This window comes from Anser anser, assembly GCF_964211835.1.
Source record: "Anser anser genome assembly, chromosome: 2".
NCBI lineage: Eukaryota > Metazoa > Chordata > Aves > Anseriformes > Anatidae > Anser > Anser anser.
In genome coordinates, this window is record NC_139721.1 from 12420720 (window position 1) to 12434350 (window position 13631).

The 13631-nt window shown below is 41.4% G+C and overlaps 1 protein-coding gene across 1 annotated transcript in view; it reads left to right on the top strand.

The window, feature by feature from the left end:
- Nucleotides 1-6937, top strand: part of ATAD2 (ATPase family AAA domain containing 2) — a gene marked incomplete at both ends in the record, with an annotated part of 29822 nt that extends 22885 nt beyond the window's left edge. Inside the window, 7 exons of the mRNA XM_083823776.1 lie at nt 1172-1331; nt 1689-1802; nt 1899-2048; nt 3122-3376; nt 4057-4187; nt 6358-6500; nt 6865-6937. Of these exons, the coding sequence (XP_083679902.1) occupies nt 1172-1331; nt 1689-1802; nt 1899-2048; nt 3122-3376; nt 4057-4187; nt 6358-6500; nt 6865-6937 (1026 nt within the window). The remainder of the gene's footprint in view (nt 1-1171; nt 1332-1688; nt 1803-1898; nt 2049-3121; nt 3377-4056; nt 4188-6357; nt 6501-6864) is intronic.
- Between the last annotated feature and the right edge of the window lie 6694 nt (nt 6938-13631).

The following is a 13631-nucleotide window of genomic DNA, read 5'->3' on the forward strand; positions in this document are numbered from 1 at the left end:
TTTTTAGGACTGCACTATTAGGATTTTGCAAGAAGCAGAGGCAGTGCTTTTACTTCTGCTGACTCTCAAATGTCTATTATCGGATTATTCGCTGAAAGCCCTGGTTTCATTCTAAAAAGCCAGACCAAATGCCAACACAGTTTGCTCGTGAAAAGGCTTTGATATTTAGGCATGTTACAGCACTGAAAAGCACAGAGATCTTTCTTTATAATTACAAACAGTATTTACAGGACTATTTTAATGAAGTCTAAAGCTCTTTATTGGACTGTCAGTTTCTGTGGGAACAGGAATAGGAGCAGCAGTTTGTAAAATTAAGTTTTCACAGAATCATCTAGGTTGGAAGAGACCTCCAAGATCGCTGAGTCCAACCTCTGACCTAACACTAACAAGTCCTCCACTAAACCGTATCACTAAGCTCTACATCTAAGTTCTGTTCTCTGTTTCATCTGGAGCTCCTCAATATGAATCAACCATAAGTGCTGTGTGTTTTCTTTTTCCTCCCATTTGCTGCGTAGGTACCTTTTTCTCCTTCAGTTTATTCGATAAGTCTAAACTAGGGGCATATACTTCAAAGACAGATGTAACTTGAATATACCCGCGTATCAGCAAAGTCCTGTTCGCGTAGGCATCCACTGACTTTTCTTCTCCTTTTCTCCTAGGTTCTTGAGTTGTGAAATATCTAGACAGATACATATGTCCTCATCCAAACTAGTCATTAGGCTCCTCTTACGGTCTGAGGAAAGAAATCAGCACCTCTGGGCCCAGTTATCTCATTCTAAAGTAGATGCCTGGAATAGATACTTCACAGGTGCAATTCATGCACCTTTTTCTCAATGTCAACAACAAAGAGAATGTCGGATGGCTTACTCAGCTTTCACTGTTATGATTTTCTGAAGCAAAGTGAAATGAATCTCCCACCCTCGGTGTTCCTTCTCTACCATGCACATCCTTCTGACCTCCCTACTTCTTTTCGTCCTCTCGTAGCAGCTGTAACGCCAGTTGAAAGAGCCCTTCCATTTTTGAAAAGCGAACTGGTTAATTTCAGCATCTTCTGATGCATTACAAATATTCAGGGTTTTTAAGAAGTCGTTTATTTAAAGTTTTCAAAATAATTTTGGTAGACAGTGTGCAAGTTTAAGAAAACCTCTGAACACGTGTATTTGATCTGCAGGTACCTGATTTTGCAACAAGGATTAAAGAGCCGATGGATCTTTCAACAGTTCTGACTAAAATTGACTCGCGCCAGTACCTAACTGCAGGAGACTTTCTAAAGGACATCGATCTTATCTGTAACAATGCCTTAAAATGCCACCTAGATCAAAGACATGCAGGTGAGGATGTGCTTTCTATCCCCAGTTTAAAAAATCTGTCAAATGTAGAGATGGATAAATGTTGTGTGCGGACGGTAGACTTTGGATGGATTAGATGATTTTGGACATCCACAGAGAACATTTCTTACCGGATTGTAAATATTTTAGCATTTTGCTACTTGGGCATGGAATTGTGATATAAGTGCTCACAGGAACTAGTGCTCTTGTTTTAATAATTAACTTCTATGTTGTCATGCTGAAAATATTCACTGAGATAACCTTTCAGAACCAGCCTATGAAGAGAGCAGATTTTTTCTGTGATCAAAGCAGTTTCATTGGTTGGTAGACAATATCCAGTTAAAGTCTGTAAAATTTCAGTTCGTCACAGAGCCTATGCTTTGCAAGACACTGCATATTCTATGGTGAGGAACGAAATGGATGCAGAGTTTCGCCGACTGTGTGAAGAAATTAAAGAATCTCTTGAGAAAAGAGGTATGTGCTGTGACGCTAAGGATTTTAAGACTTGTCTCTGCATTTGTAACTGAAAATGCAAGACAAAGATCTTTGGTATCTATTCTTTATTGCAAGGTCGCATCTCTCCAGCGCGTGCTCCACGTAACGACTCCGAGCCACCACAGCAAAACCCTGCGACTGAATACAACAAACCAGATCAATACGGTAATGAAAATGCAAAGACGACAGCGGTACCTGTAGATGCCAGTACACCCCTTTCTAATGGCAAGTTGCATTTTATTCAGTTGCTCTTGTCATTCATACCTTCTCTGTTCTTGTGACACAACAGGTTTCTCTGATCCCTGGCTCTTTATGCCAGAGGTATTATGTTTTCAAATTTACTTCAAAATGTGAGAGATAAATCCGGAGGTCATTCATTCAATATAGGTATGAATTAAAGTTCAAAGAAATTTGGTTTACAATATAAAAAAACAACTTTGATGACCCAACTGACATTTAATAGCCCCTAAATTGCTAATTGTTGAGGTAAAAAATGTTGTGGATGGCAGTTTCTGAATACTCAACTAGTTTTTAATTACGCAAAATGGTATTTTTCCCCCACTCCACCCCCCCCTTCCCCAAATGCTAAAATCTTCGCTACCTCATACCGTGATTTCCAGTTGAAGGAGGGAAGTCTAACTAGTGTGAGTGGGAATTTTGCCACAGACTTCACCCATATCCTTTTGCAATACTATGTGAATACTACGAATGTTGGGCTTTTCTGTTGGGCAAAACCACAAAGTTTATTTTTTCACAAAAGATTTACTGAATCAGGAAGCATATGAGGTATAAGTCTTTATTCTTTTTTCTCCTTTGAATATTCCCTTAAAATTGTCTCTTTAATTAAACTCTTCCAAACACGTATTCAGCTTTTGAAGTCTGCAGCTTGATAACAGACTCAAAGAAGAGCTTATTTCCAAAGGCTTTTCTGATGTTCATCTATATTAGTTCACGTAGTAAGACAGTGACTTTATCAAATAACCTCACATTGTATTAATACTCCACATCCAAAGTAAGAATCCTCTGCATGTAAAATCCTGAAGGTGATTGTTTTGTGGATGAAATTACGTAGTTGTGTGTGGTTTTTTGTTTGCTTGTTTGTTTGTTTGTTTTTTAATCTAATAGCGAAGTGACCCCATTAACTTTCAACTCTTTTCTCGACATATGTAGGGATATAGGCAGTGGTAGCTCAGTTCCTTTGTTTTTCTTGTCAGTCAAGTAAGATGAAGATAATGGATTTTGAAGAAAGAATTCTTTTGGTAATGTTTTGGATTACTTTTTATGCTGTATCCTTGTAGGTGCATCAGAAAGAAAGCGCAGAAGGAACGAATCTGCACATGCTGCAGCAAAGAGAAGAAGGTGTTTTCAATTCGATAAAGAAAATAGAGTACCAACAGATGACCAAACCGATAGTGGTGAAGAAGAGTTTCTGGAAAACCATGTTTCTGGCACATATCAAGCTGAACTTAATGCTGAAAAGGAAAGTGCTAAGCTTCCTGAATATTCAGCACTAAGATGGGAAACTCTAGCTTCTGAAAAGCGAAGTTTAAATGGTAAGTGAAAAGTCCAACAGGTCATTTAGCACCTTATTCTTGCTGAGGAGGATTACGCTATTTATTAGCTTTAGCCTTCAATTTCAGTCTTATTTTTTCTGTTACAGCTCTCAAAAATCATCACACGGTTTATTCCGTAGTGATGTTGCTCCTGTAATTATGCAAGCCAAGCCCATGTGTTTCTGTAGGTGCTGGTTTTTTGATTCTAAAGTCCGTTTTTTTCTAATGGTACCTAACTGAAAAACAGCAATCGCTGACATTCTTTTGTTGTACGAGGCACTTTCCAATAACGAGCAGCTTAGGTTAAAAAGTTGCACTTCAGGATGCGTGGATCCAGAGTAACGTGGAATAGGAGACGTACGCCCTAATGTTGTAATGTAAGATGTATTCCCTAACCTGAATTGGCAACGTGACTATTTTTTTCGCTATTACCCTTTTTTCTGGTGCTTTTTGTTTGTTTGTGGGTGTTTTTGTTTGTTTTTTTGTCTTAGTTTCTAATTTTTATGGAGCAGTGACTTTAGCTGGAAAGAAGGGAGAAGCCAACTCTTTCTCAGTGAAGATGATAACAGTTCTGTCTCTGTATTTGTAGAAAGAGATTGTTTTGCAGGTACGGGATACTTCATTGAGACTGTATTCCAGATAAACAGAAAACCTGACTGAAGAAATTTGTGTCATTCCAGATCGTTGGACACTTCAGATGACTCCGACTGGATGTTGTTGGGTAGAACAGGAACGGATGAGTGATGAGAACGATGTGGAAGTTTCTACAGAGCCAGACTATGTAGTTATTGTGGATCGCTGTGAGCTCAAAGTATGTCTAATTTCAACTTCTTTTTAATACTCAGATAGGACACATTCCTGCGACGTGTACAATTGCAAATTAAGCCCATTGTTAACCAATGCCAATTAAAACAATTAATTGGAAGGACATACAGATTGTGAAATAATTCAACCCATAATGCACTGTGACTGTTTAGTTTCCACACCTCGTGTAGATTTCTGTAGGCTACCGTTTGCTTTTGGTCAACTGTAATTTAGGAGACAGATTCTTTGCCTAATTTTTAAGGTAAGAGGCCTTGCTGAATTTTAAAATACTGCACTGACGACCTGCTAGTACTGTTGGTTATGAATATTGTTTTAATGATTCATAATTTTTATGATGGGTTGGAGGGCTTTTATTTGTTTTGTTGTTTTTTTTTTTTCATGCTTTGATGTATTAGGAACCTGAAAAGGATCTTTATTTCTTGCAGTGATGATTTTAAACCTGAAGATAGCAGGTTGACATAAACTAGCTAGCCATGGATAAGTGGCTACTTTTCTGAAATTCCTTCAAAATGCAGTATTAGAATTGCACACCCATACTGTTGCAGTGTAATAAGGGTTTGCCAATCCCTCACGGGAGGAAAGTGGTTATCCTAGGCTCCAGCGGGGGAAATGGGTAAGAGTGGCCCTAGGTACGTGAGGAAAAAGGTTCCTTTGCGTGAGTTGGAGAGGCATAAGTAAGGACCATCTTGAGGGGATAGCAGAATGAGGGAAATTAGAAATTAGAATGAGGAAATGAGAAGTTGGGAAAATTGCTAGGAGTCATGGAGGTTGGCCCAAAGCAGATACGGGTTGCTGTTTATGTGCATGAATCCTGTGTGGGGAGAATATGACCAGATAAGAATCCCCTTCGGTAAAGGGGCTTGCCAGCACAATTTTTGTCACATCCTTAAGCTGTGACCTAACTTGTAGAGGCGATACTAACTTTTTAAAGCTGGCTTCCAAAGGAAGCAGATTCCAGGTTTCTATGTTGTCCGTGTCTGCCAGTATATACGGAGAAGCCATAGAGGTTTTTCACAGAGTCAGCTAAGTAAACCTCAAGAAATAGTTGGATTTTTGTTGGTGGTGTTTGCTCCTTTGGCCCGGAACTTTATGAACTTCTTGATCAGTGTGCAGCCATCTATATGGCAGCAGTTAGGACCTGCTTAGCAGTTAGGACCCAGTTAGGACATGGGACCTCGACCTTTCTCAGATTTTCCTTTTCTGTTTACTGCAGCTGAAAGCGCTCTGGGTGGGTTTGTGTGTTTTATCTGTGTTGTATAGAATGAAGTTGAGGGGAATACTGAAGTTTTGTGCTAGCTGGTCTGAGGGAGGCAGAGCTTGATGGTAAGATAAGCAGCAGTATTTCCAGGGGGCAGTAGTATTTCCATTTGGCATGGCTGCTCCCTAAAGCTACATGCTCACAGCCTCACACAGATAACGAACAGCTGTGGCAGTGGAAGAAGGTGCTGCCACTAGCTTGTCACTGTTGCTGTGCCAGAGATTATCATCTCTGCGTCTTTGGTAATAGAAGCGACTGTGTGAGAGAGAGGTGATTGCTACAAGCAGTCACTTTGCTATTTATCCACCCCTGAATTTAAAGGTAGGATTGAGCAAACTAATCTCACTTTGCCTTGGGCGCTTGAGCAATCTGTTCTGCCAGCAGAGTTGTAGGCATGGCACACATGGGCAAAGGTAATCACCTAAGGATGCTTCCTTTTCCAGCTGGCACAGCTGTGTCTACAAGATGTGCAGCCTAGCTTCCAAACATCCTTTTTACAGTGCCCTGCGCTGCTGCGACAGCTTCTCCAATGAAATGCAACAGTGGCTTTGCTGTGGCAGCAGCTATCCTACAAAGAGGATCGTGCCATTCCCTGCTGCTTGGGAAGCAGTCGACTTGCAATTATGACCATTGATGTGATAGATTGATTAGTAATAAAAGACTGTCTGAAATTTAAGCCTTTCCTTTCTCTGAAGTGTGAAGAATTAACTCATTTTCTCCACTGAAATCTCATGGGATATTCAGTCTGTTCTCTGAAGTGTCACATTTCATTTAATAGTGTAAGAAAAGTAGGATATCACTTGCGTTGTTACTGTTTAACCTCTGAAAACATAAAGAGCATGTTCAAAGGATCTCGTGCTATTCTGAAGTTGTTGTTTTACTCCATTGTTTTCTTCAGGAACTGTTCCACGCTGTCGTTGAGCTAACTCAGGGATTTGACATATTTTACTTGGAAAAAGTATATGGCATCATTAAACAGTGTATTTACAAACATCGGGAAGACTATGACAAAACCAATCTGGTGGAGGTAATTTTTGCTTTGTATTCTAGCACTTTCTGTCGCTGTTACGCAGTATTTGCGCGTTCCGGATATCGTGGTTATTTAGCATTGCTCTTTACTGCTTAGCTGTCTGTGCACAGACAACGACAACAGTAAGACTTTTTCGTTTCAGTCTGGAAGACGTTTATCCATATTGCAAAACCATTGTTATATTTGGCATAATTGTTGGCAGTTTCAGCAGGAAAAAGCTTGAACTTGAAGACAATGGGTCCACCCACACAGCCCTTTCAAAGCAGTTAACCTTAGTCTGTCAGTAGTTTTTCTTGAGAACCATTTTGGGGGCGGGAGGGCTATGAAAGGAAGGTGCTTTTCTAAGTCTTTCGCTTCCTCTCTCTCCCTCTACAGCCAGTCAGGCACGGTAATACTTAGTAGTTGTTCTATCCTTGAAGAGAAATTTAAGGATATAACAAGAGTTTGAGACTTCTCTCTAGTCACACTCTAATCTCTTTTTAACTAATGTGCTTGAACATCTGTAATTTGGGAGATTTCTGCCTGTGCCAGTTTTACACTAATGAGTCAAATTCTCTGGTCTCTTCCTGTAAAAGATGATTTCAGAGTTGTCAGAACTCAGCAGAAATCTGCGTGAGGCGTCCATGGTCCAAGTCAGGTGTTCCCAGTACACGCTGGATATTCAGTCTTCAGACTTAAGATCCTTGAACCCATTTATCTTGGAGTTGCTTGTGCTTGAGAACAGATAAAATTTGTAGTGCCTATCAGTCTGCCTTAAAAAGAGAGTGCCTTTTTTTTAGGCACTGGTCATCTCGATCCCTTCTTCCACATCTGATAAAGAGTTAGAACGGACACTCTGTTCTGCCTGTGAGAAGATTATTTGGATTCAGGGAGGCCGCTCCTGAAAAAAAAATGAGATCTTTTAGCTTGAGAAGGGATTTATTTATGTTATCTCATGGCCTGTGAACTTGTGTAACTTAACTTTTAATTTAAGTATTAAAAGTTAAACAGCTTTCTTGGTTTTCTATTTCTTCCTTTAGCTTCAACAAACAAGTCTCTCCTATTCAGAGTGCACTGTACAAGTTAGTCAGGAGTGTGGTCTACTGTATGAAGAGAGAGAATTTAACAAGTAATTATTCAAGGTCTAGAAATTAACTTCTTGAGCTTGTTGTGGCTTTTCAGGAACTGTTTCCTCTTTCTAATTGTTGTGAAACCACTGCTGATAGAGATCCATATAGTTTATACTTATCCATATAGTTTATTCTCTATTTTGGATGCATAAGGATGCATCTGAAGCTAGAAGGGGTAATAGGTCATTGTGATGGTGATAGCACACTATTTGCTAAATATTACTAATTATGTATTACAAATTCTTTATTTTTATAGTAATAGAAAGTGTTCTTAAGCTTTCATTTGTGCTTACTGCTATTTTGTCCTTTTTTTTATTAGGAAATTAAGAAAGAAATCGCGGTCTTCCAGTCTTACAAGTAATGTGATCTTCAACATACTTGGTTTTTACGTTCCAAAGGTTTTTGTTGCACGTTCTTCTGTTACTTGTGTACAGTTTAGTAAAGAGTATCATATACAGGTATATAAAATTTCATATATAGGTATTTAAAATAAATTTATCTTAAAACAAATTTGTTTAAGTGCTTTTATTTGATATTTTTGTCCTATATATATAGCTCTCTATTTATGATGCTATATATATATATACATGTATATGTGTATGTATATAGCATGATAAATAGCAAGCTTGGACAGAAGGAATGGAATATACACAGTCTCTTGAGATCACTGGGTGTAGCTTTCATTTCCATTACACAACACCTTAGTTTTCTGTCTTCTTTTTATCGGAGCTACTGCTGATAGTGCCTTTGTAACACTGTAGATTTGAACATCTTTCAGATACTTCCAGTACCTCTTTTTAAAAGAAAATGACTGAAAACTTGATAAACATACTTTGTCAGCTATTCAGAATATATTTTTCTGAAGTAATCTGCGGTGCTCTTTATTCCACTGGACATTACATAAAGGTCTTAAAACAACCTATATATGAAATGCAAATCCTTCAGAAACCTCTTAGTGCAGTTTAGTGCAGGAGGTATTTTTATCTCCTTTAGAAACCTGTAAACCTCCTTTACCTTAGTGCAGGAGGTATTTTTTTTATAATTTACTGATAGCACCTTAAGGGGCTTTCACAGTATTAACACCCTAGAGAAACTTTCATAGAATTAACACCCTAGAGAAAGTATGTGGGAGAAACACTTTCCACAAACATAAGATTTTTGCCTATTAAAAGTAAACGACACAAATAGAAGCAAAGCAAGATTTGCTTATTGAAACTTTCTAATGCAAAGCGTAGTCTTGCTTCTAACAATGACAATCTTAGTGATACCAGAGAATACCATTTCAATATGAAAAGCTAGTTACAAGAAAGCCTTGTAGTTGAATAAATTGTTTTCTACTGACCTGGAGATAATTATATTTGTTTATTTCATAAAAATGAATATATTGCTGGTGATAAATATATTTAAGTGAACGGAAAGCAATATTCTCTTTGAAGATGGATACCTCTTCAAACCAGCAGAGAAAAATTTCTCTATGAATTTGACAGACTTTTAAGTTAAGGGTAAGGCAGGAAAGGTTTATTTTTTCGAAAATAAAATTCTATATTAGCTGTGCTCAAATATGCAGCAGGATATGTTGCTGTTGTGTTATGTCACATCTCATACACAACACCTAGTGATACCGGATACCTAACTGTGCAATACCTGCGTCTGTTTTTCTTTTGTATGTTTCGGTTTTCTTAATATGCGGCTTTCTAGCATGTGTCCAAATATCTGTGTACTGTGAAGAATTTTTTCTTTCATCTGTAGTGTTCGGATATGTATCCGTAAAAAGTGAGCCACCATTTTTTTTTGTTGTTGTCGTTTTTTAATCTTACACTTAAAATGGTATCAACTTTAAAAAAAGTTTGTGATCAGCTTACCCCATTCTTATCGTCTTGGTTATATGTCAAAAGCAAACACGGGAGGAAGAAAAATATACATTGAAAATGTACATTTTAATGTATTATTACATTGAAAACGTAATAAAGGAGTCAACCTCATTTTTCCCTGAATTGTTCTTCAGCTCGGTTAATGTCACAGATTTTTAGAATCACAGAATCATAGAATATCCCGAGTTGGAAGGGACACATAAGGATCATCGAGTCCAACTCCTGGCACCACACAGGTCTACCCAAAAATTCAGACCAAGTGACTAAGTGCACAGTCCAAACGCTTCTTAAACTCTGACAGGCTTGGTGCAGTGACTACGTCCCTGGGGAGCCTGTTCCAGTGTGCGACCACCCTCTCGGTGAAGAACCTCTTTCTGATATCCAGCCTCAACCTCCCCTGCCTCAGCTTGACACCATTCCCTCAGGTCCTATCACTGGTGACTAAAGAGAATAGATCAGTGCCTGCCCCTCCACTCCCTCTCTGGGTAAAGAACTGGCTGGAGGGCCGTGCCCAGCGAGTTGTGGTTAATGGCGTTAAGTCCAGCTGGCGTCCCATTACAAGCGGTGTCCCCCAGGGGTCGGTACTGGGGCCTATCTTGTTTAATATCTTTATTGATGACCTAGATGAGGGGATTGAGTGTACCCTCAGTAAGTTTGCAGATGACACAAAGCTGGGAGGTAGTGTCGATCTGTCTGAGGGTAGGGTGGCCCTTCAGAGGGATCTGGGTAGGCCGGGCTGATGTGAATGGGATGAGGTTTAACAAGGCCGAGTGCTGGGTCCTGCGCTTTGGGCACAATAACCCTATGCAACGCTATAGGCTTAGGGCAGAGTGGCTAGAAAATTGTGAAGAGGAAAGGGTCCTGGGAGTGTTGATCGATGCTTGGCTGAACGTGAGCCAGCAGTGTGGCCAAGAAGGCCAACAGCATCCTGGCCTGGATTAGAAACAGTGCAGCCAGCAGGAGCAGGGAGGTGATCGTCCCCCTGTACTCTGCTCTGGTGAGGCCACACTTCAACTGCTGTGTTCAGCTTTGGGCCCCTCAGTACCAGAAGGACATCGAGGCCTTGGAGCGTGTCCAGAGAAGGGCTACGAAGCTGGTGAAGGGCCTGGAGCACAAGTCCTGTGAGGAGCGGCTGAGGGAGCTGGGGGTGTTTGGTCTGGAGAAGAGGAGGCTCAGGGGAGACCTCATTGCACTCTACAACTACCTGAAGGGAGGTTGTGATGAGGAGGGGGTCGGCCTCTTCTCTCAGGTAACTAATGATAGGACTCGAGGAAATGGCCACAAGTTGCGCCTGGGGAGATTTACATTAGGTATCAGGAAAAGCTTTTTCTCTCAGAGTGGTCAGGCACTGAACAGCCTGCCCAGGGAGGTGGTGGGGTCACCATCCCTCGTAGTGTTCAAGAAGCGTCTGGACAAGGTGCACGAGATATGATTTAGTAGCTTAGTGGGTAGTATTGGTGATAGAGGGACAGTTGGACGAGATGATCTTGTAGGCCCTTTCCAACCTTGTGTTTCTATGATTCTATGTTTCTTTCATGAGGAAGCTGTAGACCATGATGAGGTCTCCCCTCAGCCTGCTCTTCTTCAGGCTGAACAGGCCAAGTGACCTCAGCCGCTCCTCATACATTTTCCCCTCTAGGCCCTTCACCATCTTCGTAGCCCTTCTCTGGACACTCTCCAACGGTTTTATGTCCTTTTTGTACTGTGGTGCCCAGAACTGCACACAGTACTCGAGGTGAGGCCTCACCAGCACAGAGCAGAGCGGGACAATCACTTCCCTCGACCGACTAGCGATGCTGTGCTTGAGGCACCCCAGGATACGGTTGGCCCTTCTGGCTGCCAGGGCACACTGCTGGCTCATATTCAACTTGCTGTCAACCACAATCCCCAGATCCCTCTCTGCGGGGCTGCTCTCCAGCGTCTCGTCACCCAGCCTGTACGTATAGCCAGGGTTGCCCCGTCCCAGGTGCAGGACCCAGCATTTGCTCTTGTTAAACTTCATGTGGTTGGTGTTCGCCCAGCTCTCCAGTCTGTCCAGATCTCTCTGAAAGGCCTTTCCACCCTCAGCCAAGTCCACAACTCCTCCAAGTTTGGTGTCGTTGGCAAATTTGCTCAAAACACCTTCTAGTCCTACATCCAAATAGTTTATAAAAGCACTGAAATGAACTGGCCCTAAAATGGAGCCCTGGGGGACCCCACTGGTAACCCAGCCACCAGCCCGATGTAGCCCCATTTACCATAACCCTCTGAGCCCTACCCGTCAGCCAATTGCTCACCCATCGTATGATGTTTTTTAATATATGCTGGACATTTTTAATGGGATTGTGCATATGGTTTGCTTATCTTGTTCTCTAAAACGACTTTTTGAAAAATCCTTTATATAATAAACATGAAGTTGAGGAATCACGGACAAGACAGCTGAAAACAACTTCTGAGGTGCTCAAAAGAGTGCACACCATAAAAATATCCATTTGCGCTTCCTAGCTTCTTTCCTCATCTGTTATAACTGCATTGTCATCTTTCTCCTGTGACTGCATTCTGCAGGCCTGAGTTTTTGGGATGCTAGCTAGCGCTCCTGAGCACATCACTTCAGGTTTCTAGGCCAGTCTAATAAATATCTTCCATCACTGAGGCAGCAGTATGAATATGAACCAGCGTATTAGCTCCTTTCTGATAGAATTGTAGGGGTTGGAAGGGACCTCAAGAGATCATCGGGTCCAACCGCCCTGCCAAAGCAGGTTCCCTAGAGCAGGCTGCCCAGGTAGGCGTCCAGACGGGCCTTGAATATCTCCAGAGGAGACCCCACAACCTCCCTGGGCAGCCTGTCCCAGCGCTCCGTCACCCTCACCGTGAAGAAGTTCTTTCGCATGTTGGTGCGGAACTTCCTGTGCTCCATTTTGTGGCCACTGCCCCTTGTCCTGTCCCCACAAAGCACTGAAAAGAGGTTGGCCAAATCCCTCTGTCTCCCACACTTCAGGTATTTATACACATTGATGAGATCCCCTCTCAGTCTTCTCTTCTCAAGGCTGAACAGACCCCGGTCTCTCAGCCTTTCCTCACAGGGAAGATGCTCCAGGCCCCATATCATCTTTGTGGCCTCCGCTGGACTCTTTCTAGGAGATCCCTGTCTTTTTTGTACCGGGGAGCCCAGAACTGGACACAGTACTCCAGGTCTAACTTTTCTAAATTGTTGCAAGATCTATCTATGCCATATAAAACATGGAGCTTTCTAGGCAAACGCTGGCAAATCATGAGCCAGGTACAACTCAACGCTGACGTTTCCGTCAGTATGTTAGGGGTGGCAGCTTTTTCCAAGACTGACCTACACCTGGTACCTAATCTGCATTTCAGTAGATGTACAGAAGGGAACAAAGAGCTGTGTTGTTAGCACTGTATTTGAAAAGCTACTGTGAAGGTGTCTGTGTTCAGTGGATAACAGGAAGCTTTCATTGCATCTCCAGGCAAAGGGGAGGAAAAAAAAATCACTGAGGCAAAAAGGTGTTTCTTCTTATCCACTTGAAGAAGATGTTGAAAACCTGGTATCCTAAATGCATCTTTACCTATGGAGCCACAGTTAGCTCATTGCGTTACAACTAGAAAATTTCATACTTAAACGTAAAATGAATGACAGGAAATGAGGAAGCAGGAGCATTCCTGGCATCAAAACTTCTGCTCTTCAAAGTTTTGGGCAAACTTCTCCCTGTTATTAGTCTCAATAGAAAAAGAATACCTTCACAGTTAAATAAATAAATAAATAAATGTGTAAATCTCGGTCCTGCGTGAACAGCTGTCACAGCTACCAGTTCCCAGAAGCCACATTCTGATTTTTCTGACTTGGGGAAAAGATCAAATTTTAGTGTCCAAGCCAAAAACATTGATAAAAGAATCGATATGTAGAAACACAGCGTATTTAAGAGAGGTACGTAGTGGGAGTTAAAACTAAGTATCGGCTAAGATATCTGGATATGTATTAAAGGAAGAGGTCCTCTTTATTCAGCCTGGAGGTGGAAAAAAAGGGCTTTGTGGGTGGGTTTTTTGTTTGTTTGCCGTTGTGTCTTTTTTTTTCTCCAAAGGTTTTGGAGGTGCCCCGGCCAGCCCCCGGAGCACTCAGCGATTTCCCCCTTCAGCGCCAGACGCCGGGCACCTGACGGAAACTCAGGGG